At 47.3% G+C, this 26,945-nt stretch overlaps 2 protein-coding genes across 3 annotated transcripts; one reads left to right on the plus strand and one right to left on the minus strand.

Moving 5' to 3' along the window:
- The first annotated feature begins 3,441 nt into the window (after nucleotides 1–3,441).
- irf5 (interferon regulatory factor 5) lies at nucleotides 3,442–11,120 on the plus strand. The gene is made up of 9 exons (XM_079755484.1): nucleotides 3,442–3,731; nucleotides 4,379–4,727; nucleotides 5,465–5,651; nucleotides 7,223–7,248; nucleotides 7,335–7,362; nucleotides 7,573–7,986; nucleotides 9,193–9,582; nucleotides 10,019–10,137; nucleotides 10,432–11,120. The coding sequence occupies exons 2-9, from the start codon at nucleotides 4,557–4,559 to the stop codon at nucleotides 10,618–10,620; spliced, it is 1,524 nt and encodes a 507-aa protein (XP_079611610.1). The 5' UTR covers nucleotides 3,442–3,731; nucleotides 4,379–4,556; the 3' UTR covers nucleotides 10,621–11,120.
- A 497-nt stretch (nucleotides 11,121–11,617) lies between these two features.
- tnpo3 (transportin 3) lies at nucleotides 11,618–26,917 on the minus strand. Of its 2 annotated transcripts, XM_079756243.1 has the most exons (24): nucleotides 26,666–26,917; nucleotides 24,791–24,991; nucleotides 24,055–24,128; nucleotides 23,448–23,604; nucleotides 22,369–22,512; nucleotides 21,525–21,700; nucleotides 21,017–21,155; nucleotides 20,207–20,353; nucleotides 19,985–20,092; nucleotides 19,686–19,777; nucleotides 19,185–19,324; nucleotides 19,035–19,046; nucleotides 18,588–18,779; nucleotides 17,680–17,771; nucleotides 17,446–17,522; nucleotides 17,269–17,329; nucleotides 16,963–17,103; nucleotides 16,236–16,352; nucleotides 15,766–15,860; nucleotides 15,181–15,337; nucleotides 14,359–14,526; nucleotides 13,799–13,911; nucleotides 13,212–13,311; nucleotides 11,618–13,071 (listed from the first exon to the last, which is right to left on the minus strand). In XM_079756243.1, the coding sequence occupies exons 1-23, from the start codon at nucleotides 26,783–26,785 to the stop codon at nucleotides 13,251–13,253; spliced, it is 2,784 nt and encodes a 927-aa protein (XP_079612369.1). In that variant the 5' UTR covers nucleotides 26,786–26,917; the 3' UTR covers nucleotides 11,618–13,071; nucleotides 13,212–13,250. The 2 variants fall into 2 exon arrangements, with proteins under 2 accessions (XP_079612369.1, XP_079612370.1); XM_079756244.1 differs by lacking the exon at nucleotides 19,035–19,046.
- Nucleotides 26,918–26,945: the final 28 nt, after the last annotated feature.

The following is a 26,945-nucleotide window of genomic DNA, read 5'->3' on the forward strand; positions in this document are numbered from 1 at the left end:
ACTCTTTTGCTGCCAAAATGCGTTGCATTCACAGATAAGGTTGTGCATGTTTAATGATCAGTGAAAGGAAGTGCAGGGTTATTTATGTGAAGAAAGAAATGTTAGTTTTACAAGACTACAAGACTTTTTATTTTGGGCTATGATAGAAAAAAAGGTTTTCTTTGGAACAAGAGATGGACAACATGAAGTCACGGTAAGTTATTTTCAAGATGATTCGATGTGCTCTAAGAACATCGGAAGTCCTTTTCCTGTATAAGACCTTTCTGACTTTTTACCATTCAGGGGGAGTTGACCAGAAAATGAATTCAGTAATCAAAATTTCGCTCTTCTTTCGCTCCTGGATGCTTACGTCGGAACAGTTTGACCACAGACTATCGTTAACATTTTCCCCTTATTTGTAGACTTGTCGACATTTAAATGGCAAGGCCTCCCAAGGCCGTTGAACAATAAGGACTAAATGGGCCTCCTTCCTCCCCTCCTGGGCTCCATGGAGACCACTGCCAACCGGGCAGCAGTTTCTGCGATCGTGTACCGTACATCCATATGAGCATCTCTCATCCTAACAATTATATCTTTATGGAAGTGTTTGTGTGCTTGTGTATATGTTAGCCTTTGTTCGGGTGAGGGTGTGTGTAAGCCTTTGTGTATGTTAGTCTATGTGTGTGTCTGTGTTTGTGTGTGTGTGTGTGTGTGTGTGTTGGTGCTTACTTCCTGTTTCCTGTCCTGTCCCCCCACCAACAATAGTGTGTCAAGAGGGTGTAAAGGGCAGAAAGTAGAAGCCTCTGGCTGTTCCAATCATTGTTCCCCTGTTTTCTCCTCCTCCTCTCTGCCACACGACCCATCCTAACACTCTGTGTGTGTGTGTGTGTGTGTGTGTGTGTGTGTGTGTGTGTGTGTGTGGGTGTGTGTGTGTGTGTGGGGGGGGGGGGAGACATCTCTCTCCCATACCGTGTTGGTGGGACTAAGCTTTATTGAAGTCTTTGCTTACAGTAGGATGGATATAATAGGACTAATACAATGGATTGTTTCAATCCTGTTACCTCCAATCATGTTCCAATCAAGCAATCTTGGTACTTCTTGAACCCAAATATTCTGGTTATATATATTAGGGTGAGGAGGTTATTTTGGAGGTTGAAGGTTCTAACACAATTTTTTTTTGTTTGCAATCAGGTATTAAATAATCGAGATCCAAACGTCGAAGAAAATAGGTATATTTAAAAAACAAAATTAATTGCTTTCAAAGTTTTGACAGCAAAATAAATGCATTTAATCCTACATATACCCCTGCATTTCCTCCTTTGGTCAGGCTGCAATGGTTTGCTCTTGGTGCCATTTTTTTTGCATTGGAGCCATCCAATGAATGTAATTTGCATTACAAGCAGAAAATAATATTCTGAGACCAACCACATGGCTGAAAAGCTTTAAGAGGTCCAAAAAAGTGTTGCATTCAAATGAATATAATCGATATAATAATGAAACACTTTTTTTATGCATTTCACTAATTTGGTTAGATTGTCTTGTCGTGAAGCGTTCTGTCTCACGCTTCATGTGTTACAATTTATTCAGGGCAAAGCTCCGTAGCCTCAGTGTTTCCCCTATATGCACCTGAAATATGACCACCGCTGCTGGGGGGGGGGTAAAGCATGTGAGTAAAGCATAGGTAAAAATGGAGAGGAACTTCCGTAAAGTTGGAAATAAATTGGCAGATTCGGAGTTTGCGGTTCAATACATCATCACCGAAACACCATTCCGACACAAATGACACCTCTAGCTAAATGTAGTAACCTAGAGAACCAGCTACAACATTGTTTTCATCCAAACGAGCCGTCTTTAGCGAACGGTGAAATGAATTGGCTTCTATGAGCTGTCGGCTTTCAGCCGCGAGTTTAGGGACCGTCTGCAAAGTGCAAAACTGAAAACGACCACAATTGTAAAATTTCAATAGCGTCGCCATTATTGACTCTAGAGCCCCAAAACTCGTTCCATAGAGGTACGGCCTCTTTATGGTCCTACTACAACCTTTAGTTTTGAAAAATATATCTCTTCTTATTTTTGAAGATTTTTTATTTAGCAACAATTTCAACAGCATCGTCATTATTGACTCTAGAGCCCCAAAACTCGTTCCATAGAGGCATGGCCTGTTTATGGTCCTACTACAACCTTCAGTTTTGAAAATATATCTCATCTCATTTTTGATGATTTTTTATTTAGGAAAGATTTCAGTAGCGTCGACATTATCAACTCTAGAGCCCCAAAACTTGTTCAATAGAGGCATGGCCTCTTTATGGTCCTACTACAACCTTTGTGATGGGGAGAGGGGAGGGAGTGGAAAGATGCATTGGTTGGAGGTACAGACCTTTTCGATTGTTGTAGTATTTGTGTTACGTGATGTTTGTTAAATAAATGTAAATAATTGTTTTAAAGATTATACTTGTATCATGTTCAATCTCTCCATATTTCCCCTGCTCATTACTGTGCACAAATGTACTGTATTTACACCCTTCTGGTGCCGGCAGACACATAGAAACCTCCCTGCAGGGTGCACTTTGCAAGCACACCAAAAAAATTGCGAGCGGAAAAAGAAACATTTCTCCTCCGCTGCTGCAACTCCATCCTAGGGGAAACACTGGGCCTATTTAGTTGTCCATCCCCGTCGAACACATTGCGAACTTGCCCCAGGTATCCTAGTAAGTAAAGTAAATCTGTCTCATCGGATTTTGAAAATAAAAAGGCATTGGATTTTAAGCACTGAATATTTATGCATTGAAATAACGTATTTGGATATTTTGCCTCTGAATTTAACTCTTTACATGTTCAACAAATCATTGTCACCTTAATTTTTCAATGTTAAAAAATCAAATATTCAACGTTGTAGGCTCTAGGATCGAAATTCAGAGGCAAAAATTCCAGATAGGTTATTTCAATGCATAAATATTCAGTGCTTAAAATTCAATGGCTTCTTATTTTCAAAATCAGACGAGAGAGAATTACTTCCATAGCAGTGAACTCTAGTGGCCAACTGACATAAACAGGACTACAACTCAATCACATCGAAAACCTTTAAATATGTTTTGCTTTTATGGTATTTCTGATCCATATAATATTAATGATAATAATATGACATTTTTTGAAAAAGTATGAAAATCAAAAACCACAACGTTAAACATTATGACTTGACTGTGATTCAATCCAATAATTATTAATGTTACTGTGACATTTACAGCGAGGTCGGATTTACATAGGTCTGATTTATATATCAACCACGGACGGTCATGTTGACTTGATCCAACAGGATGATTTCCTGACACAAACTGACACATATGTGTGTTAGTTTTTATTAATATATATATATGCCGGGCGTGAGTGTGGAGAAGTGTAACAACACGGATCGCGTGTTTCCGTCTGGACGTGTCGAGACACCCGGAAGGGTGGTACCTGTCCTGTGTGTTAGTTCTGCAAACAACGCGCTCCACAATGTGTTTCATTCCCATGAGTTGCCGCTTCATGGTGCATTTCATGCATTTTCCAACAGTGTGAAATTTCTGGCATTATTTCCCAAGTCATGGGGGTTTATTCGGAGGTCTTTTGACGACCGAGACCCACACACCTGCATGTCAGGACCACGTAATCGCCGATGGTCTCCAGCTGCTGTGAAGAAGTTTGGGATCGAGTAGCCCGTTGAACTCGGAGCGCACGGACCATGTCCTCCCTGGTGTTGTTGTGAAGATAAGGCAAGTTGACATGTTAATATTACGGCATAAATGATTACAATTTGGCTTAAATATTCAAAGTTTTGACTGATGCTTTTTTTGGTTTGCTAAGAGGTAACCTGAACAACAAAGTGCCCAATGGCGGACAATTATTTTATGATCTCGCAATCAGAAAGGCTACATGCTCTCCAAAGATTACCCGACGAGATCCCCACTAGCTGGTGATACTCTATACTGACTGAAGCTAGAGACCCAAGTGGTGGTAGTCCGTTGCGGAGTAGACCCTGAACGGGAGTTAAGACCCCTCGTTTCTATATAGTGAGTTTCTTGCGTCCACTCACCTAATGCATCATGTGCTTTAATTACGTGTACCATCTACTCTGTAGTTTAAACCTCAGATTTAACGTAATGAAAAAATTGTCACCAGTCATTCGACACATTGCTCCCCTGTCTCCACTATTCACTTCAAGCGATCATAACCTAAACATTAGCCTGTTACCTTCAGAAATACTGCCATTCTAACATCGATATCTTATCTTTACCAAAGAAGCAGATGAACGAAATGGCTTAAGACTGAGGCCCCTTTTATTGGATTCCAAGACAGACAGAACGATGAGGAATGGAATGGCTTCATCACAGCCCTGTACGGTTTGCTGTCTCCTTCACAGGAGACACCCGGGAAAGGAGCACCAGTCCTTCGACATCGCTCTCCACACTGGCAACCATCCAGCTCTAGCATACCTGTCAGCTCTACTCTACTCTTCACCCCCCCACTACAACCTCCCCTTGCCCCGAGCGGGTGACACCCCCCCAGCCTGGCAGCTGCCATCCCCCCAGTCCTCCACCATGAGCATCCAGCCGCGGCGGATCCGGCTGAAGCCCTGGCTGTTGGCCCAGGTGAACGGAGGGCGCTACCCAGGCCTGCAATGGCTCAACCAGGAGCGGCTGTTTCAGATCCCCTGGAGGCACGCCACACGCCACCTGCCCATGTCGGAGGAGGAAAACACCATCTTCAAGGTGTGTGTGTGTGTGTTTGTGTGTGTGTGTGTGTGTGTGTGTGTGTGTGTGTGTGTGTGTGTGCGCGCTTTAAAATGCGTAGCCAGCCAATATAGCCGATGAGCCACAGAAGCTGATCTGATTTCAAGATCGGAGTAAGCTGATAAAAATGTATTCAATAATAGTGTGAGCTATGACATTAAGCAGTTCCCCTTAATTTTTGTCTTTTATTTTGACACCTTTTGGGTCAGGCTTGAGCTTTCACACTTAGTCAGTGTGCACCATAGACACGCCATGCTCACTCTAATCATCACTGTATACAACTGCAATACAACCTGCAACAGAATATAAAAGTAAGACTTGCCATGCCACTTCCTTTCCAGACTTTTCTTGCCTGAGGCGCCTGAGGGTTTCATTTCACTTTCTGAAACACAATTTTTGTGAAATACCATGGAACCATTTCCTTGTTGGCAGTTTAGTTCCTCATTTGTTCTTCTAAATAATAGACTGGGAAGTAAAATGTAGGGAGTATTAATGTGATTCATTGTCCTTAAGGTGCAGATTCAAAGGGATTACATGGGTACATCATTCATTCATTCATTTTGTACCGATGTTTGTCAGCCATTCCTCATGTCATTCGTTTACGGTGTCATTTTGTTAAATCCGTTCTCCATCTTGTCTATGATAATCTTGGCCTTGTGAATGTTTGTTTGTATGGTTGCCTTTGATAACTGAACGTGTTTCCTCTGCGACCCAAGGCCTGGGCCTTGGAGACAGGCAAATACCAGGAGGGAGTGGATGAGCCCGACCCGGCCAAGTGGAAGGCCAACCTGCGCTGCGCCCTCAACAAGAGCCGCGAGTTCAAACTTATGTACGACGGGACCAAGGAAAACCCTGTGAAGCCCTTCAAAATCTACGAGGTGTGCGACCAGCCCAGCAACGGAGGTTAGTATGCCAGCTACCCTATTGAGTCTGTCCACAAACACTCTGAGGACGTTTGGGACTAAGGTGTCAAACTTAAAGGGCAGGAAAAATGCCATGTTACTTTTAAATGTTTGCATTGAATGATCGTCCTTTATCTTCTAATGTTAAAAAGAAAACTCATTCACTCAATTAGAACTATCGTTTTTTTTAGTAGAAAAATGTATCAAGTAAAAAAAAACAAACTTGAAGATGGCATGCTATTTTATGGATGCGTTTATATAGGTGTTAGTGGGCCCCTAATGCAGTACTTGAAGACGTTCAACAAATTCAGCCTTGGTGCACAATTACAGCCACTACGAGCCAGTCCAACAATGAGCTTTCCACAAACGTGCCGTTTTTTAGAGGTCAAGGTAGAGGGTGAGGCCCTGAGCAGCTTGCAGCCACGGTACCATGCGCTCGTGTTTACAGTGGATGTATCGCAATGGCGAGGCGCACACAGCTTTTTGCCTTGTTCTATAACTATTCTAGAACACTCCGGGAGCTTTATATCTAAATAATATCATATTATACATAGATATCGATATCATATAATATATATTATCACTGCCATAAGCTGTGTGCGCCTCCAGACGATATTATGAATCTCAAACGACTGCGTGGGGTTCTCCGACGTCTCTGGTTCTTCCACGTCCACGTCAATCTGAAGTAGACTGAACCACGACATGGAGGAGAAAGGGATTGTTGCCCATGATAGTTTCCCGCCGGAGCCCTGCTTCCCGCTGCCAAGGCACCGCCCGCCTCGGCAGCGGGCGCGGGGCAGCGCCGAGGCAACACTGCCCTGAGGCGGTGGTGCCTTGGCAATGGGCAGCGGGCAGCGGGCAGCGAGGCTCCGTTGGGAGGCAATCGCGGGCAACAATCCCTCCTTCATTTTGCGGTTCATGTACTTCAGGGAGTCAAAGCCAAAGTTCCTTTCCTCCAATTCCTTCTTAACCATGGCTGAGATAACGCCCACTACGAGTCTCTTTATGGAAATACCGTCAGAGAAGAGAAGAGACATCAGAGAACCCGACATGTTATGCGCCATAAGACCAAGAGCAGAACGGTTATCCAAATAACAAACAAGTGTACAACACTTGCGTTACAGTGTGTGCGCACACACACACGCGCTTGCGCGCACATGCGGGCAAATCAGAGAAAGGGTAGGTATCATGTCCCTGTATGACGACATACAGGGAATATTCCAAATCAGCATATCTGAGCTTTGTTTTTTTTAAAAGGGAGGGCAGGATACCTAGTGCTCGTTTTACATGCCATTTCTAGGTACTGGGGGACCATAGGCAGGCCAGGGGAAGTCATATTACCTCAAAAACCTCGAAAACCTCATAAAGTGAAATCCTTTAATATCAAAATACAACCATGATTATTTTCTTGCTGTTCGTTAAAAGCTAGTCAACGAATAGTTGTTCAAATGACTTATTTATTTAGATGGCAGCAACCTCAAAAGTCATCAATATAAATTTGATCTACTGTAGTGAATCCTCAGAGACTGGTCGTTCTCGAAGCCTGACGTGGTTCCTTGCATTCTCTTTCAGATGCTGTGGATGAAGACGAGGAGGAGGTAAGAAGGGAGAAATGTGCAAACAATTCTAAATATGTTTAGAATGATAGATGATAATAATTGTAAATTCCTATACATTACCCTAGATGCCGAATCTTGACGATCTCACTATCGGTAAGTAAAGTTTCTTTACGGAAATATATTTTCATGAAAGAATAGCTGGGCATAGAAAACGTACAATGATTCTGACACTCTGGAAAAAAAAATATCCGTTGCCAATTTAAGGGAAGGGTAAACTTGGGTGAATCTTTGTTTTTGTAAAATGCAAACATTGAACCACCTTCCCCACTGTCTCAAAGTGTGCGTCCCTACTCCGCCCCCCAGACCCCAGGTCCAGCGAGGTGCCCGCCTTCCTCAACTACCACAGGGGTGAGGTGGAGATGGTCCACTTCACCCCTGCTCTCAGCGGCCCCTTCGGTTCCCCCCGCGTCATCCCCATGCCTCAGGTGGACGTCGTGCACGTGGAGAGGCCCCCGATGCCCCCCCCTGCTGTGGCCGCCGCGGCTCCCCTTCCAGGGTCCATGGGGATGGACGCTGGGGCCGTACCCATGGACACTTGCTCCATGCCGGGCATGCAGACACAGAGAGAGGCCCAGGCCCAAGCCCAGGCCCAAGCCCAGGCCCAAGCCCAGGCCCAGGCCCAAGCCCAGGCCCAAGCCCAGGCCCAAGCCCAGGCCCAAGCCCAGGCCCAGGCCCAGGCCCAGCACTGCAAGTTTGACTTGCTGAGCAGCCTTCCATGTGAGTACAGATGTTCTCTCTCCTTCCAAGGAGTAACGCTAATCACAGTTGTGAGTCATGCTCTCTCTTCCTTTATACTTAACACCATAGACTTTGTGTGTGTGTGTGTGTGTGTGTGTGTGTGTGTGTGTGTGTGTGTGTGTGTGTGTGTGTGTGTGTGTGTGTGTGTGTGTGTGTGTGTGTGTGTGTGTGTGTGTGTGTGTGTGTGTGTGTGTGTCCCCGGCGGGGATTAAGTGGGATTGGGCCCTAGTCTGTTAACGCCTCGCTCCCGTCTATCCGTTTGTCGCGCCCTGTTGCTGGCACACTCCGGCGTACTGCCTTGAGGTGTGGCGGACGGAGGGACTGGTTCCCTGGTTGACGGCGTTGGAAAGTGCGTCTCGCTTTTTCCGCTTATTCCCAAGAAACTTGTCATTGGATAATGTATATAATGGGACTAAAATGGGATTTTAAAAGGTGATTCGCTTTTATTTGTGCAACAGTGATACCCAGGGTTAGGTTGGCATCAGTTATGTAAAACCATGATATTATTCTTAATTAGACATGTAGAACAGGATTTTATCCAAAGTGACTCAGTAAATGCTGACTCAGTGAATAGGTAATTAGGGAGTATTCAGGGATATGCTGTTTTGCTCAAGGGCCCATAGGTCGGCTTTGAGTGTACAAGGAACGGCTAACCTATCCTTGTACCGCTGTAATATACATAATATGCATTCATAATACCTATTTATTATATTGGCGTGAGCTAAGTGAAGTTGCTTGCACATGTCCTGCTTGAGGATTCGTGCTTTATGTTGCCATCAATAATATTCAGTTCAAAGTTCAGCAGACGCGTGGTTGTACTGATTTGGGAGTGGTGCTAAAGAAATGACCTGTGGAACAGCAATGTTGATTCATCGTTTTGGGGCTCAAGTCCCCATCACCCACCCTCCCTTCCCTCTGACTAGTGCCACACACTAAATCTCTGACACCTTCTACACACTCTAAAACCTCATTTAACAGTCCAACTCCTTGCCACCTGACTTTGAAGTTGACTTCCTTGTACTGCTAATGTGGAATGTTGTGTGTTTTTGCTCTGATGCCCACTTGAACCTTGTCCTTGAGGAAGGAGAAAGGCACTTTTAACTTGCATTTATTCCTATTAAAACCAATGAGAGGACTGTTCCTTTATTTTATTCTCATATATTTTGATGTATCCCCCCCCCCCAGTGACCGACCTGGACCTGAAGTTTGAGTACCGCGGACGGACCGCACGCTCCCAGACGGTCAGCAACCCCCAGGGCTGCCGGCTGTACTACGGCCACCTGGAGCCCACGCCGGGCCAGGTGGACCTGTTCGGCCCCGTCTCCCTGCAGCAGGTGCTGTTCCCCGGCACGGCCGACCTGCAGAACCAGAAGCAGAAGTTCTACACCGAGGCACTGCTGGACGTCATGGACCGTGGGCTGATCCTGGAGATCTTGGAGCAGGACATCTACGCCGTGCGCCTCTGCCAGTGCAAGGTGTACTGGTCGGGGCCGGGGGTGTCGGAGCACGGGCCGCCCAACCCCATGGAGCGGGAGAAGAAGATCAAGGTGTTCAGCCTCAACCAGTTTCTGGAAGGTAACGTGATGAGAGAGATGAGATTGGACGACAACGTGTCCTTGGCTATAGGTTGTGGCGGCACACGCGATCCGCTGAAGGGTTTGAATTGAAACGCACACGGCAAAACGAAAGAATTCAAATTGCCACACCGCAGCATGTGCGTGTGGAATTGTGCATGCCTAGCCCAACTAGACTTCAGTTTTGCCTTCCAGAGTTGTTTCGTCTTGTAAAGCGACCGACTTCCTGCGCTAGAAATGCGCTATATAAATGTCATGGATTATTAGTAGCTGCCCATCATTGTTTATCTGCTGGGCCTGCAGTGTAAGTAGGAGCGATATCGAATGCATAGGACTATGCCTGCCATGCTCAACGTTTGATACTAGAGAAGCACAATAACATATAATAACATATACCTATAAACAAGTAAGAGTCTTGCGTTTCTGTGCACCAATAGGGCTGATCATGTTCCACAAGGGGGATTCCCCGAACCCTCCCCCTTTCGAGGTCTACTTCTGCTTTGGTGAAGACTGGCCGGATAAGAAACCGAAGGAGAAGAAGCTCATTATTGTTCAGGTCAGCACTCTGAGAAGCATTGAGACGTATAGTCAACGTTGAAGGTATAAATGGCCATAGGACTCATTTCACATATAGGCAGTGTGTCTGATTTAAAATGTTTGTTAAGTTTATTCTACACACACCTATAAATGATTATAGGTTGCGTAGAATAAACTATTAGCAACAAACGGGTAGCTAGGGGCCTGCTTGACTACAGCAGGGCTGTAGTCAAACCAAAGGTGAGATATCGTTTTCATACATAAATGATCATTCTTGCTAAACGGACCAATCCCCTTCCCCCATTCTCGTCAGGTGGTCCCCGTGGTGGCCCGGATCCTGACGGAGATGTTCTCCGGGGAGCTCAGCTGGTCCACGGACAGCATCCGCTTGCAGATCTCCAATCCTGACGTCAAGGACCAAACCGTGGAGCAGTTCAAAGAGCTCCAGCGGCTCCTCCAGAGCCAGCATGCTCAGGGCCCTTGGGGACCGCATGTCCCTTGAGGGAAAAAGTAATGACATAGACCAGCAACCGTACAAAAAAAGAACTGCACTTCTTTGGAACTCTAGAAGAGGAACCTAGAAGTGTGTGTCTAGAAGTGTGCGTCGTCTGCTGGCCCCCTGAGACTATATTTGCGTGTTGGTCACATTGACCACGTCCTCATTGTCTTTTTATAAATGCCTTAATCCGACACTCCTGACTCCTACAATGGATGTTGTGCAGCGTCGAGTTGTTTCAATGGCCTACATGCAAAGTCTGATGGTTCAATGCCAGCACATTTTTTGGTGTCAAGTATTTAAACAATTGCCGTCACAGTATTGTACCATATGGGGTTAGACAATCCCTCTGTTTGTCAGTTGTGTGTAGTTGCCATAAAAATTATTCGACTTGAAAAACTTCAGTCATTCTGTGGAAATAAAACTGGCCTTAGTATGAACGATTCATTCAGTAAAAAATGTACTAAATGCGTTTTTAAATAAAAATGCAGGTTTTCCTTTATACATTAAGCAGTTCATGTCCTGCTCTGTTGACCCCTATTAACACAGCCATGAACATAGGCACATTCCAGAGCGGTGATGTAACGATGGCTGCTGCAAGTGGATACAAGGCTTTTTGTTGAGCTCCTCAGCCTAATCTAGTCACCATCCACGTCCCTGCGGCTCCAGCTATGAGGATCGGATGACAGCAGCAATTAACCACCAGGACGTGTCACTTCTGCCCAAGTGGTTTGGCAAACAGTAACCGGTTTGTCCAGACCACGCGGCTAACAGCGCCAGTGGGTGAAAATAACAAGATATCCGATTAGCCGATAGCAGGATGACATCACCCAGTGATTTAGTCAAAGTTTGGATAAGATAAGTGTGCAGCAGGAAAACGCCATGGGTGAAATTATGCAAACAGCTCTGGACTAGTGCACATAAAGAAGTAGCAATCTGTAAACGCTCAAATAAATAAGGCATCAATGTTTTTATTTACATGTATCGGACATTAAGCCTTTTATTGTTGTCTTAGAGTGCAAGTGTCAAGTTACCATGTCATAACTGGTATTAACGAAACTAGTTATGAGAAATGATGCCATGTTATGCTGGTGGGACTGGTTTTTAAGTTTGTACGGGACAGAGGTGGGGGTCTAGATAGAACCGACATGGACTATACAGAATTCAGATTCGCAATAACGGTGACAATCAGATTTTCTCCTCCATCCTTTTTAATTGTTTACAACAAGGCTACATCATTCGATGTTGTGGTGTCCGTTCCTCCCATGGTTTGGACGATACCAACTGGAAGAACAGGTACACTCGCACGCACACTGTCAAACGCACACTCTCAAACACACACACACACACGCACTCAATCACTCTCACACACAATCAGCCACTCACACACATGACAAGAAAAAGAGGTTTTTTCTTTTGCCGACCGAGTTCAAACCATATTTGTCTCAGCATTTGATCCCCTGGCAAGGGATAACTAAAATTCCAGCCAACCATGTTAAAAAAAAAAAAAAAAAAAAGTCAAAGGTGACGCCAAATTTTCAGCATTTCCCCCCCGGATTCTACCATCTAAATGCCGCCACAGGCACCGGCCGCCATTCGTTCAAGAGCAAGCGTGGGATTGCGGTTGCACTCTTCCGATATGGCACACACGCGCTCGCGCACACACAACGACCACATTAAATGTTCTAAAGACATGTTCCATGAAAATAAAGCTCTCTTTTTCTTAAAAACTCAAAAAACGTCTTTTTGATGCATTTCATGTTTTGAAACCAGGCACATCCTTTGTTGTTGTTGTGGGTTGAGGTTGGGCTCTCTTCATCCGCATCTCCATCTCCTCCGCACGCGTTCGCTCTCCCTCTGCTTAAAGTTGAACTCTTCCGGGACAAGTCTTAATGGGACCCCCAGCGGATGGTTGCTAATCTCTTTTTTGCTGCCTTGCCCGTGGGTTGGTGGGCTCCTCCTCTCTGGGCCCCGCTCCATCCGGCGGCCGGCCGTCCGTCCGTCCGTCCGCGCTGCCTACTGGGTGTTGCCAGGGCGACGTAGCACCTGACTGGGCCGCGAGGGGGGAGGTGTCTGGGTGGGTGGTTGGGTGGATTGGTTGGTTGGTTGGTTGGGTGATGAGTGAGTGAGTGAGTGAAGGGGGAGGGCGGGCCGGGGGTTGGTGTGGGGTGGGGGGTGGGGTTATAGAGAGCGGGGGAAGGCCCGTCTCCTTGGGCTCCACGCAAACTTTATATAGAGATATATATATGTGTATATATATTTTCTTTTTGACCCTGTCGCTCAAATCACGCGGGTAGATGAGTTTGCGTTCCTGCGGTTTCCCCCCTGCCCCTGATTTGCAAAGTCCAGCCAACCTTCCAGTCGGAGTTCCCTTTAGGTTCTCGTCTGCTGTCCTCAGCGTTCGTTTTAAAATTTTTGCCGTCACCTCTGAATGTCGTCCAAACAAAAGATTTTAACCTGAAGAGAAGACACAAAACCAAACACAAACATAGATTTTCTTTAAAGTTTACTGCTGTGTGTTGTGCATAGAATTTGTAAATCAAGAGGAATTTTGTTTCTGGGGGCGCGTGTTTCTATGGTGGGTTCCGATTGGTTACCTGGTGGTGTCCTGGCGGCGCTAGTGTCGGGAGGCGTGGCTATCGGAACAGTCTGGTGAACTCTCGGATGGCCCAGCACACCTGCTTGCACTCCTCCGCACTGCAGTAAGGGGCGAACCACAAGTTGGGGTAAAGACATGCCGGCGAAGGACAAACAAACACCTGTTGAAACTTGATCCAAGCAAGAAAAGCGGACATCATTCATGGTTTAACATCGTTCATGGTTTATGGTTTTCAAAGTGTGTTCAAAACTATTGATAGCCTCAGTTGTTGAAATGCATTTGATTAACCCATAAAGACCAAATTGTCAAGTCTTTTTCTTCAAACATACTGTAAATGTGGTAGTTGGTCCTGATCCAGAGTATCAATATTATTTTGTTTACACCCAAATTAATCAGTGCGTGTCAGACAATCAGGTTCAACCAGAGCGATATGTTGTGACTGATGATCCGAGGAGACGGTACGGAGGGAGGGCGGGAGAGGAGAGAAGGGGCCGACGGGTGCAGGCACGCAGCACCATGCGGTGAGGAGCGAGCCTCGACACGCAGGCAGACTACAAAGGGAATCCGCGCACTCTTCCGTCTTACCTGGTGACCTGCTTGTGGAAGTCTGTGAGCTGTTTGTGTGTAACGGTCACGGCCCCGCCCGTCGTCTCCTTGGGGAGGCCCTTCAGGGCCACCTCCAGCCAGCGGCAGAACGTCTGGGGGGGGGTGGGGGGGGGGGGGATAGACGAGTGTTAGTGACTGGTAGGTACACGCCATGTGGAAACTGGTTGTGGGACTAGCACACAACACAGGCGGGGACAGTGAAGGGAAACTGTCGATCCCAAAGGGATGAGAAAATGACAATGACAATACAGTCATTCTGATCTTTAAGATGGGAATTGTATTCGTTGTCCTTCATCATTAAACATGAGTATGTTCTGTACAAACAATCCCAAAAAAACAAACACACATTCCGTCTCAGCACACTAAAACACAACCTAGGGCATTATGTGGTTGAAGATGTGGTTGAAACCTCTGCTCGCATTGTCACGAAAAGCCACTGAGCATATACAGCTATGGGGTTCTCAGAAACATGGGACCACCCGATCCGTTACAAGTACTAGTTCTTCCCCTGGATGCGTTCCGGCCGTCTGAGAACTCACCGGCCGGTTGAACACCATGATCTCCCACAGCACCTCGGCTACGTCCGGCAGCGTGTACGCCGGCAGGCAGAAGCAGCACGTGTGCATGAGCTGGGTGACCAGCTGCTGGCCGTGCTGCTCCATGGCCTGGCCGATCAGCTGCTTCCGCAACTCAAAGTCCTCCTCGTGCTGCAGAGAAAGAAACAGCGACCCCCGTTGGAGGCGTGAGAGAACTGCGCACAGCGGAGGCACCGACACCGTAAGGTGATATGCAGTTGGCTCATGTTGTGGTGACAGAAGTTGGAAACCCAACCGTCTCTGTTTGAATTTGGTAAACCTAATGGAGGAAAGCCTACTCCAGCTCCCAGAATGCACTATGGGAGGATAGGTTTTGTTTCTCATGACAATGGACTACAGTCACGGCCACAATGCAGTAGCCGATTTGAAATCCTCTTTCTGGCCAGTATTGAGTTAATAAAAAGGTAAATGTTCTATTACAGCACCAACACATGGCCAGGCATCACCCCCCAGTGTGGCATAAATTCATATTCTCCTCACACAACACTTTAAATTGATTGTTTTTCTGTTATACACATGGAAGTAAGAATTTAAGCCTTCCCCAAATGTTACATTATAATACATTTCTCCTGCCACCTAGTGTTTAATGTTACCAAACTGATCCGGCAAAGGACGGGAATGACGAGGGGATGGGAGGCGTGGGGGGAGAGAGAAGGGAGGAGGGTGAAGAAGAGGGGACAGGAGGAGCCCCACCCAAAGACCCTAGAGTCCCTCCCAGGGGCTGCGGGGGGTAGGTGGCCCTGGAGGGAAGAGGGGACCACTCACGTCGTTGCTGACCCCCGTGTGGATGAGGTCGCGGACAAACTTCATCACGCTGCAGTTGGCGTCCCGGTGGTCCAGCGTGGTGGCGGCGATGGCGCACTGGATGATGTGGACGATGATGCCGCTGCTGAGCAGGGTGACGGGGCTGCGCTGCACGAACCTGGGGGGCGGGGGCCGTCAATACCCCCACGCATTGTTCCTTCCTCATTCATATCCACGCCATTCTTTTTTATTTTTATCATTGCGTTGGATTTCTTGCGTACAGATAACCACCAGTCTGCATTCTTTCAAGACTTTATACAAGAGTTTAACAAGAGTTTTTTTCTTGCCATTAGGTGGGGGGCTAGGGTAAGGGGGGGGTCCTGTATATATGGCCTGTAAAGCCCTTTGAGACTGCATCTGTGAATACGGCTATCCAGTTGAATGCCTTTTACAGCCTCCATTCTGATAAGATTCCCATCGTCTTGAAGACACAATGTAAAGGCTTGCAGTATTTGCAAATGCTCTAAAGTAAAAGGCCATGTTGACACAGCCTCACTTGAAACAATGGAGTCACCACCAACCATAGAACCATAACAGACTACACACCTGGTGGCCAGCCTGAAGAGGTCGTCCACCGTGTCGGGGTGATTCCTCAGGCCCAGAGGCTGCTCCAGGAGCTGGAAGGTGGGCATACACAGAGCCTGGGGGGGGGGGGGGGGAGAGAGAGAGGGAGAGGGAGAGGGAGAGGGAGAGAGAGAGAGAGAGAGAGAGTCAACAGGGGAATACACTAGAGGGGGGGGGGCGGTGGTGCCTTCTGAAGATCCATGCTGTGATGTCAACCATTGAACACAGAAGTGCCTGTAAGAGCGTTGGTGCTGCTAATTGGTCATCTACTGAGCAGCCTTTGAATGGTCTTATGTGACACAGGGGTCATATTATAAAGAACAGGGCATTTTAATTTGGAGGAAGTTCACAGAAAAGGCGATGGCTAGTCGCTGGCTAATTATCCATGGAGCGACTAATGGTGGGGCTCATGTAGAGAGCAGGTGCGTGCGTTCGTGCATTTGTTTGCTTACCTGCAGCATGTCCATCAGGCCCTGTCTGCAGCCGTCCTCCATGCCATACTCGTCTACTAGGATGCTCCCAAGGTACAGAAAGCAGGAGTGGGGGTACACCTGGTACACGCTCACCATCTGGGGGCAGAACGAAGGGGCACAAGGAAAAAACGGGTCAACAACTGTGTTACTGAAAAACCATAACTTAATAAATAGGTCAAATTTACCATTGCTAGGGATTCGTTTAGGATTTCTATCTAAAGAGACAGACTAAGTGCAGATGCATCAATCAACTTTAGGCACAGGGTTAGGCGTCTTTCTCAAGGATGAATAGAGGATTGAACCGAGTACTTGAACCTACTCCACTCCGAGTTCAGCTACCCCCAGTCTCCCAAAGAAAACATTCCAGCCAATTCAGCACAAATTCAAACCACTTTCAGTCAAAAAGGTATGCAACGTGATTCTCAATCCACGCCAAGCCAACCAGCATGAAGAGGAAGGAGGGGATAGTCGAGGAGAGTGGAGGATAAAGGGGAGGGGATAGAGGAGGAGAGCGCGGAGGAGGAAGAGGAGGGCATTAGGATGAGCTTCACCCATCTGGGTGAGGGGGGGTCGACGTGCTACAGGAGGAGGGGGGGGGGGGGGTTGAGGTAGGAGTCAAAGCAGAAAGGAGACAGCAGGGGACGACGACGACGACGACGGGGATGGGAGGAGGGGACGATAGGGGACGGGGGTGAGCTCCACCCACCTGTGTGACCAGGGGCTGCAGTAGCGAGGCCGAGCCCTTGCCCACGCAGCGCACGGCGAAGCGGAGGCAGCGGCAGCAGCGCTCCACGATGCGGTTGTCCGCCTGGTGCGTGTTCAGCGTCTCCGACAGCACGGGCCAGATCTGACGGGTAACGTACGGTAAGGAGCGAGGACGTCGGGATCATTCCGTTAGTCGTACATTCAATTAGGCTGAATATTGAAATACTGGAAAAAGGGTTCAAAATTAAGAGGAATTAACTCAACAGACTTCGAGGATATATTTCGAAACAGGAAAGAAGCCACTTACCTCTTGAATGACTTTCTGACATGGATGTGTTTGTCCATTTTCTACACTTGGGTTTGTGTGTCTGGGAAAGAAACAAGTCAATGATTGGGCAGATATGACTTATGAAGCTGCCATTATCAGCTATATTAAAATCTTAGAGGCATTTATGTAAACATAATAAAAAATGATAATCCTTACCGGAAAATGACGGCTAATCTGTCCAGCCAGACAGTGGGGTCGGCCGTTTTTCCATTGGTGGGATTCTGAGCAAGAAGCTATATATAAACAGAGACCCATACAAGGAAAGTCGCGTCAGTTTTTGCATACATACCCTCTCTCCAACGAGCAAACCTTCTCTTTTACACCCTGGTCACCCAACCCCAATAAAGATCACGCTGGTAACCCTGAACCGCGGGGGGGCGCCACACCCACCTTTTTGAGGGCCATGACCTGCACTGCACACAGGTCACTCAGGCACTCAGCAATCTTCTCCAGGGGCAGGCGAGCCAGGACCAGCGCCGTGCCTGCAGGGAGAGGAAGCACGGACAATGAGCCATCACCGTCAAGGGTAGCGGGGAATACAACCCTAGACGGATCACGCCTGAGTCTAATGGTTAAGAAAGGAATCCTGTTAACCCATTTGTGCGGGCTGCTGCGCGGCGCAACATTGTATCTAGTAGATACAATGTTGCGCCGCGCAGCAGCCGGCACAAATGGGTTAAGGAAGGATTACTATTTATATTAATGAAGGGCACCAATAATGATACTAATATTACTAAGGAAACAGGCCATATATATTTGACACCCCCCTGCACTCCCTTAATTAGCAGGGAAGACATCTCGGGGAGTAACGCAGACTGAGATTCCAGGGATTGTAAGGAGTGCCATAACTGACAAGCATAGTAGCAATGCAAGTAAACATTTTAAAATCAGTTTGGGAAAGGTGACTTCTATTGGGACTGGGGGGGTCTGGGCAGTGAGCCAGGGAAAGGTGTTGTCTATGGGGACGTGGGTCTGGCCAGTAGCCAGGGAAAGGTGTTGTCTATGGGGACGTGGGTCTGGCCAGTAGCCAGGGAAAGGTGTTGTCTATGGGGACTGGGGGGGTCTGGGCAGTGAGCCAGGAAAAGGTCTTGTCTATGGGGACGGGGGTCTGGGCATTGATCCAGGGAAAGGTGTGGTCTATGGGGACGGGGGTCTGCACAGTGATCCAGGGAAAGGTGTGGTCTATGGGGACAGGTCGTTGCCCAGTGAGCCAGCTGGTAGCCGTCAGACGTGTCCAGGCATCCATATTATCATTATAACTACATTCAGTGGGCAAGGGACGGCTGGTCTGCCCTTACCTTTGAGCAGGCCGACGGCGGCCTCCGTGGAGAGGGCAAATGAGTCCAAGGCGCGGGCGATGTCCAGCAGGCCCTGGAAGTGCTGGGCCATGTGGTCGCGGCACACCGAGCAGATGTTGTGGATGGCCTTGGCGGCCACCGACGCCAGGGGCTTCTCCCGAAGGCCCTTCATCAGGTAGTTCAGCACAGGGTCTGGGGAGGGGGGGGGGGGGGGGTCACATCGGACAGACAGGGGAGACCGGTGATGAAGAGAGGAAAAGTACAGTAATACTACCATGCGTAAATAGTGGGAATTATTTTGAAAAAAATGGATCGTGCTCATTATCACTTAGAGAACTTGATTCAAAGATGATGTGCTTTGTCACGCAAACGTTGTGTCAAAGTGTTTACTTGCGTTCCGCTAAAAACCAGAAAACCAGCCAACTTCCTGACCAAACAAAATCTTACCAAGGACAGCACCTAGGACCATCACCAAAACACACCAAACACTGCATCAGTACCAGCAGATGGGACATTGCACGTAAAACAAGTGAGCTCCTCTAAACATGAGCAACATTGGAATCCTTAAAAGGGGGGGAGGGGGGACATGGTGTTCACCTAGGAAGCGTGGGTGTCTGTCCACCACCTCGCTCATCTCGCCCACTAGTTCGATGCTGGTGTAGCGCACGGCGATGTGCACCGTCTCCGGCAGCTGCACCACCTGCTCCAGCACCTCCGTCAGGGTGGGGCTGTTCTGACTGGGGGAGGGGAGGGGGGGTGTTAATAAACAGGTGGATCACAGTTTGAAAAAAAGGACAAGACCAGCCAGGCAGGACAATGAAGCCAGCATTGCAATATAGCATGCAAAGTCCCAACCATGCTTGAACAATTATTGAAATATAATTGATCAAATAGAGATATCCAAAGGCCGACTGACCTTTGTTATGATGTAGTCAGCACAGAAATATTTAATATATTGCCAATAGACTTGACCAATGAATGAAATTTAATGAATACAATTTAATGAATTAAATATAAATATACCCAAAGATGATAAATGAATTAAAATACATACAAATTATTTATTAATAGAAAATTAAAAAAATCTAATTTGCTTACGGGTCTACGCTTTTCGCAATGGCGGCCATGATGAAGAGAACAGCCTCCGTCACTTCCCATGGAGGGTTCCCGTCTTTCAGAGTAGAGTATAGCTGGGAGGGAGAAGTAAAGGCCGGGTGAGGATTGTAGCATGCTAGTCCCTGAACATAGGCTCTCGGTATACAACCGTTTTTTATTTTCAAAAATCGGGTCAGAGATGACGATTTCTTGCTTCCGATTGGTCGGCCCCGCCTGGGGGACACCAGGCACACAGACAGGCGGTGACCCTTTGGAAAAGGCTGCTGCGCGGCGACGCCTACCTGGGAGAAGCACTCCATGGAGCCGACGAGGAAGATGACGTCCTTCACCAGGTCGGACACCCTCATGCGGAACTCCCCGAAATCGTCCGTGTCTTCGGGGATTCCTTCCTACGTTGCCGTAGAGAACACAAAACAAAGAGTCAGCCGGCTGACTCTTTGAGCCTTTCACCTTCGCTGTGGTCGGAGGCGCTCATCGGATTGGGACGAGGGCGGTCTCCTTACGTGGTCGGAGTCCAGCTGGCAGTGGCGGGCGAGGCTGTGCAGCAGCCTCTGGATGTAGGGGCGGAAGACGGCGTGCAGTGCCGGCTCGTTGGTCTTGTAGAGGTGCTCACCCAGCCGGTACCAGAAGTTGAAGGAGATCTCCACCACCTACCGGACAACAACCAGCACGTCAACACCCCGGTGTCCTGATGCTGTACCGCTTGTGCTGGTGTGGACGGCGACTGTTCGGTCGCTACGACGGATTTGTTTGAATTGTTTTCATAGGAGGGCGCCAAAGCGAAGACCGGCCAACGGCGGATAGAGTTCACCATTTGGCAGGTAATAAAATGTCAGGGTTACATTTCAAAAAAATTGCTTGGCAGGTAGACTCTACCAATCATTGTTAAAGATAATTTTGGACCCAAAGTGCAGGCAGGGTTAACAGTGAAGGACAATATTTCCGTGCCCTCCATAGGCCCATACAGCAACGCAGTACCATGCAACATAATAAAGATGCAGGGATTTAATTATTAAGATCTTAAGTCATGTAGCAGATGTTTTCCCACCAAAGCTGCTTGGTGTATTCAGGCACGTGACATTTAGGAGCAGGTATGGGAGAGGGCACCGTGCCCATGCATGCCCTTAGGTAAGTCGGCGGACGTCAGGGATTGAACCTAGTACCTTTGGGCCGGGAGTCGCACACCCTAACCACTAAACTATCCTGCCCTAAGCATGATCCTTGCCTGCAACATGTGGCGGTATAGGGTTACCGGGGTGAGTATGTGTGAGTGAGTGTGTCTGTGGGTGTACATGCTCGGGGGGGATACCTACTTCGTACTGGGGGTGCCCAGCGCAGATGAGCAGCAGTTCCAGGGTGCGGAGGTCTCCCATGCCCTGGCCCGGACTCCTCACCGTGGTCTCCAGGAAGGTCTCGCACAGCTCCGTGAAGATGCGACAGTAATTCAGCACTCTGGAGAGGGAAACACCCAATCAAAGTTAAAGGATACGCTTCACAACTCAAGGCCAAATTGTGTCTGTCAATGTTACCGTAAACCTACCGCAGTACCTCTTAGGGTGAGCTAACCCAACGCTAGGTAACGGACAGGATGCTAACCATATGTGCTTAATACTTGTATAATGAAATATATGCTCTATTCCTATGACATTGTTGGCATGGTTTATCCACCAAGAAGGCCAAATATGTGACTGTGGTTACTCGTACGCTTAAATAACAGACAAATCCCTCATCATTATAAAAGTCATAAACAAGTCCACATAAGCCAGCCAGACAGCCCAGGACCCAAACAAGTCTGCCTGTGCGCGTGTGGGTTCCCCTTACTTGTCGAGGTCCTCCCGGGCCACCGCCATGTGGTAGGCCGTCTCCAGTGTCAGCACGCCCTGGAACAGCTGCATGGCCAGCGCCACGTTGGTGTCCACGCTCTCGATGGCGTAGAGCGCCGAGCACACGCAGTCGGAGGCCGCCTCGTGCAGGTTGGTGGACGTCTCGTCCCTCTGCTGCAGGGTGCGGGGAGACACAGAGGACCGACGCCTTGGTTTACATTGAATGACTGGGGCTGTTTTTATACTATTGAGCAACCCATGTTTGTGTTGAATTTCATTGGTTTACATTCACAAATTTTTCCAATGAATTAAGTGTTATTTGACGTTGAATAACGCGTTTTACATGGAATAACGCGTTTTACATGGAATGACGCGTTTTTAAATAAAACGTTTTTTACACCAACTTGAATGTTTAAACATTGTTGTTAACATTCCATATCTACTGCTTCTACCACAGTGAACAATGTGAGCCATGCTACAACTTGTAGGATCAGGGCTGGTGAACAGCCAAGTATTTTTATCGCAGTTTAATTTAGGTCAAGAACATATTTTCTGCCCACCATCCAAGAAAATGTTAGGACTGGTATATTTATGATGCATTTCAGCAGCACAACTATATGCGATAAATTACCACAGCAATGAATTGATTATCAAAATGATAATTACTTAGTTACTTAATTCGCTTAAGCAACTAATGGATTAATTTGGTCGGCACTACTTGGAATGCAAAAATGTATGCCAGGCGTGAAACATGGCAAACACATGACTGTGTTGTTCCTCGGCCACGCCAGTAGGGGGCTGTGCAGGGCCCAGAGGGGCGGCGGCAGCGCAGCAAGACTCACCAGCACTTGGAAGAGGACGATGAGCAGCTGGTTGCTGGCCATGAAGTTGCTGTCCAGAACGCCCAGGTTGAACCAGCTACCCAGGCACCGGAACACCTTGATCAGCATCTTCTCATCGCTGCCCGTCTTCTCCACACACGTCGTCTGGGAGAAGGAAAACAACTGAATCAACAAGCGGACAACGAGATTTGGGTCACTGGGAAGGAAATATAATTGTATTCTAATTAAAAATCATCGTTTCTTTTTTAATTCTTCACATGTGAATTATAGACACTTGTATGTTTTCTTCTGTTTCAGCTGGCATGGTTAAAAGAAGCCAGGCCTGCTAGGAAAGAGGAATAATGCGGATGGTAGTATTGAGGGTCAGGGGTGTCAGATATACCGTCACAACACGGATTACAGTCCAGTCGTCCCAGGGAGCGCAAAACCAAGAGGAAACTGGGACAGAGCACGCACACACACACACACACACACACACACACACACACACACACACACACACACACACACACACACACACACACACACACACACACACACACACAAACACAAAAGGCTGGGGTGCTGCGAGTCATCAGAAACTGTGTGTGACACTATGAGATCATGACCCTCCCTAACTATGAGAGAGAGAGCAAGACAGACAGTGAGGGAGAGAGAGAACAAGAAAGAGAGGGAGAGCTACTGAAAAAGTGAAAGTCCAAAACGAGGACAAAAAGTAAATAGCGTAGCAGGGAATCTCAATAAGAGAGGGGAGGAGGAGCGAGACAGACAAACGGACGACAGATTGATACAATAATCAGACAGCTAATGAATAGAGTATAGGGGAACCTAAATAAGGAAGAGATGATAAAGAGTGAAGGTGAGACAGACAGAGAGAAACAACCCAGGAAAGAGAAAATATCCTAAGAGGGCACATAAATGTTGTGAGAGAAAGAGGGCGAGATATACTTTGAACAAGAGAGACGGGGTGAAACGACATATTGTGAATGGCATAAGGGGGCATCTAAATAACAACGCAAGAGAGAGAGAAAGGGTCAGAGTCTGAGAGAGAGAGGGGCGACGACTGCGACCACACCCACCAGCAGGGTGACCACGGTGCTGGAGTAGTAGGCCAGGTCCTCGATGATCTCCGTGCGGCGGTTGGCCCCGATGCGGAGCGAGCGACTGTGGACCTCCTCGGGCAGAACCGTCAGGATCTCGATCAGAAACGTCATGGAGCTGACATCGTCGTTGTACCTGGAGTGACAGTGGGGTGTCAGTGCATCAAATATCGTCCATGCATGAGACACGGCACCGTCTGGCACTGAAGATACGAAGAGTAACAGCACACACAGAGCCACGGGTACACTTGCACCCGATATCTGACACAAATGGAGAGCAGGGTATTGGTATCAGATATACTGGTCTATGCCTAGTACAAATCCTGCATCGCAAATTAGATGTTTGATAGAGGTTCTTCAACTCTACTATTGTGACATACAAGAGGAAGAGATTGTATTTAAATGGTTTCTATTAAAAGTCCCACAAGACAATGCATTACAGTAATGGATCGGGTTTAAAGAGGTGCACCATCCATTTGGTTACCGGTCGTACAAGTGTACGCATCCTCCACATAGTGTTCTGAACTAACTCATTAGAAGTCCTTGACATGTTTTAGCATTGATGTCGTTTGAGCAGAAGTATTACTTTTCAATGAGTGTGTGGACACATCCTTTCCAAGAGGCCATCTGAAGTGCCAGATCTGCAATGGCCAGTGCCAACTGTTTGAGAGAGAGAAGGAGAAGAAAAAAGACAGGGCGTTGTTTATCTAAACTTTTAACAAAAATAAAGGAACAAAAAAGGCAAACTCTAACCTCAATTACCCGTTTTGAATGGTTGATCAATTGCCACTTGCACAAACTTTTTTTGGGGGGGGATTAGAGAACACCATGCAACAAAAGCAGTAGATTGCATAGCTTTGTTCATGGTATTGGTAAGAAAAAAAAAAAAGGACGCTTAGGGCCCCAGTAAACTAATGAGGCATTTAAATGCATGGTGATACATTCCAGGGCAAGACGGGGGAAAAAATCCAGAACTGAACACGCCATTACGGAAAACCCGTCAAACTGGTTACATTGCGCAGTAGTCTCTTAAATGTTTGACACAACTCTAAGGCAACTCTAGCTCCATGGTTTCACACGTTTTCACACAAGCAGGGGCGGAGTAGCATCCAGGTTTAGGTAAATAAAAGACAAACATAAATAAATCAACCAACCAGACACAGAAACAACGGCCACACCCAGACAACCCACCACAACAAGCAGTGTGTGTGTGTGTGTGTGTGTGTGTGTGTGTGTGTGTGTGTGTGTGTGTGTGTGTGTGTGTGTGTGGGGGGGGGGGGGGGGGGGGTCGATGGGGGAGGGAGCGAGGGAGGCGCGTTCACCTGAGTAACGATGATGGGCGAGAGATCTTTGAGGCTCTGAATGTGAGAGAGCAGGGAGTCGCGGAGGGCATTGTGCGTCTCTGCCGGGAGCTCGTAGAATGACGTCTGGATCTTCATCTTCATGGTCTGCGCGGCAAAGTAGCACGACTCCACGTCCTGCTTGAGCTGCAGGAGCTGGTCTGAGATTTCCCAGGCGTACATCTGAGGGGGCGTGGAGAAAGTGGGATCAATGGGAGAGCAGGTTTCAAGCATTTAGTAGAGTTGCACCAGCTACTGGCTACCGATTATGACCACGGGTATTTGTATGAACAGCGGCGATATGAAGACCAGCCATGTGGTCACATAGGATGATTTTGTTTATGATTACGGCCATTCATTTCTACAAATAAAACGAAATTCTAATTCCTTACAAAACAAATATCCGCCAGGCATGTCATGAGACTTGCCAGGGGACTTGTTTGCCATGCAAATATGCTATAGAAGAGTACAGGGAAGCTCCACTCCACAACTGTATTACAAACAGTGCACTCACTCCCGGTTAGAATATCATATTATTACTTAGCATCATGACTTTGATTGAAATTGTTCTGATAAATTCTAGCTAAACCACATTCTAAAGAGCAGGAAGAATCTTCTAACCATTTATTGTCAAGTATCCTATACTTCATGCAAAATTTTAAATTGTGAGTATGGAATAACAGCAACATCCAAATATTTGCTGAAGGAAAAATAACTAATGGCGACACCTTTAACGCTTAAGAAAAACAAACAAGACGAACAGCAGCATTGCCATTTGACAGCACGCATACATGCAACCACTCAGTGATTTTGCTACCTAAACTTAGCTCACAAGATTGCCTTAAAATAGACGCAAAAAGACACCACTCGTCCATGATTTCTAAGAGCTGACCTGGGCATTAAGTTGCACAGCATAAGCAAAGTGATTTTCCTCTCTTGATCATTCCCCACGGATAATTATGTCGGTTATTTACTTATTAGAACTCCATTATATCGTGGACTGCAACTCCTTATATGGGACTGTGTGGATAGTTTGGCTGCCAGTGTAATGCAGTGTAGCTGCAGTGCAGCTCGTCCACCCGGGGGTTAGAATGTGCTGAGCGAGTAGGAGCTCTGACTGTACTGACATACGGGGGTAAAACAACAAAGTTGCGAAGAGTGAAAATGCCAATGCGGAAATAAAACCCCTAGCGCATAAAACACACCGGGTCCCCGTAGGCAGGAGTGAGAGATAAGTTATTAGCTCCCGAAAGCCGAGGGGTGTAGCCAACGAATGGCTAATCTGCAACCAAGTTGCCCCCGTTCAGCGGCAACCCAAAGTGGACCAACAGTTAATTCTACAATCCATGTCATCCACTCAAAAAACATTGAAGTAAAAAGAAAAAAGCCCCTAAGCATGTAACTACGATGAGCTAATTTGGCTAGCCAGGCCTGTGGCTCAACTCCCCAGAGCATATGTACAATGCTAATTCTCCGTGCTAGGCACATGACTACAGTAAATGCTACAATATTGGGCGTTTCTACGGAGAAAACACTTTATAGTACACCAATATCTGCCGTGTAGGAGATAGCTTGTCAAACTTATAAGGTAGATCTCCACCGGCGGATAGAGCGAAATTAGCGCTACGCGTGCTGTAAACCTGGCCTCTGTTTTGATTCATTCATTCAGTGTATATGCTCTTATTAAGACATTATATGGCGTCGCAGGACTGCGGTCTACATGTATATCATTTCCCAGCATGAAAACCATCGTTTGCTCCACTACCGCTCGATACAGCAACGCAGTGTTAACATCTGATGATGGTTTACAGCAGTAAAGGCCCCAGTCGGATCCTCCCACCTCTCCCATTTTCTTACCGATCTTTGCAGCTCGCCGAGCCACACCGAGGCTCGCTCTTTACCGGCGGGGTCCGGGTCGTGGTAAAGAGCCTGCACCGCTTGGTAAACAAGCGGAATGGTGGGCTTGCCCCCTTCCATGTCGTGATGCTATCTCCCCGAATGTAATAGATAAAACAATAGAGCGAAGTGATCAAACGACCGTATCGTTTAGTTTGTTTTGTAGGAGAGTTGTCTATTCAGCCCTTGTGCCGACCGCCATCTCGCACTGGTTTCCCGCGTGCAACCTGTAATCTCTTCC

This window comes from Pollachius pollachius (genome assembly GCF_949987615.1).
Source record: "Pollachius pollachius genome assembly, chromosome: 18".
Lineage (NCBI taxonomy): Eukaryota > Metazoa > Chordata > Actinopteri > Gadiformes > Gadidae > Pollachius > Pollachius pollachius.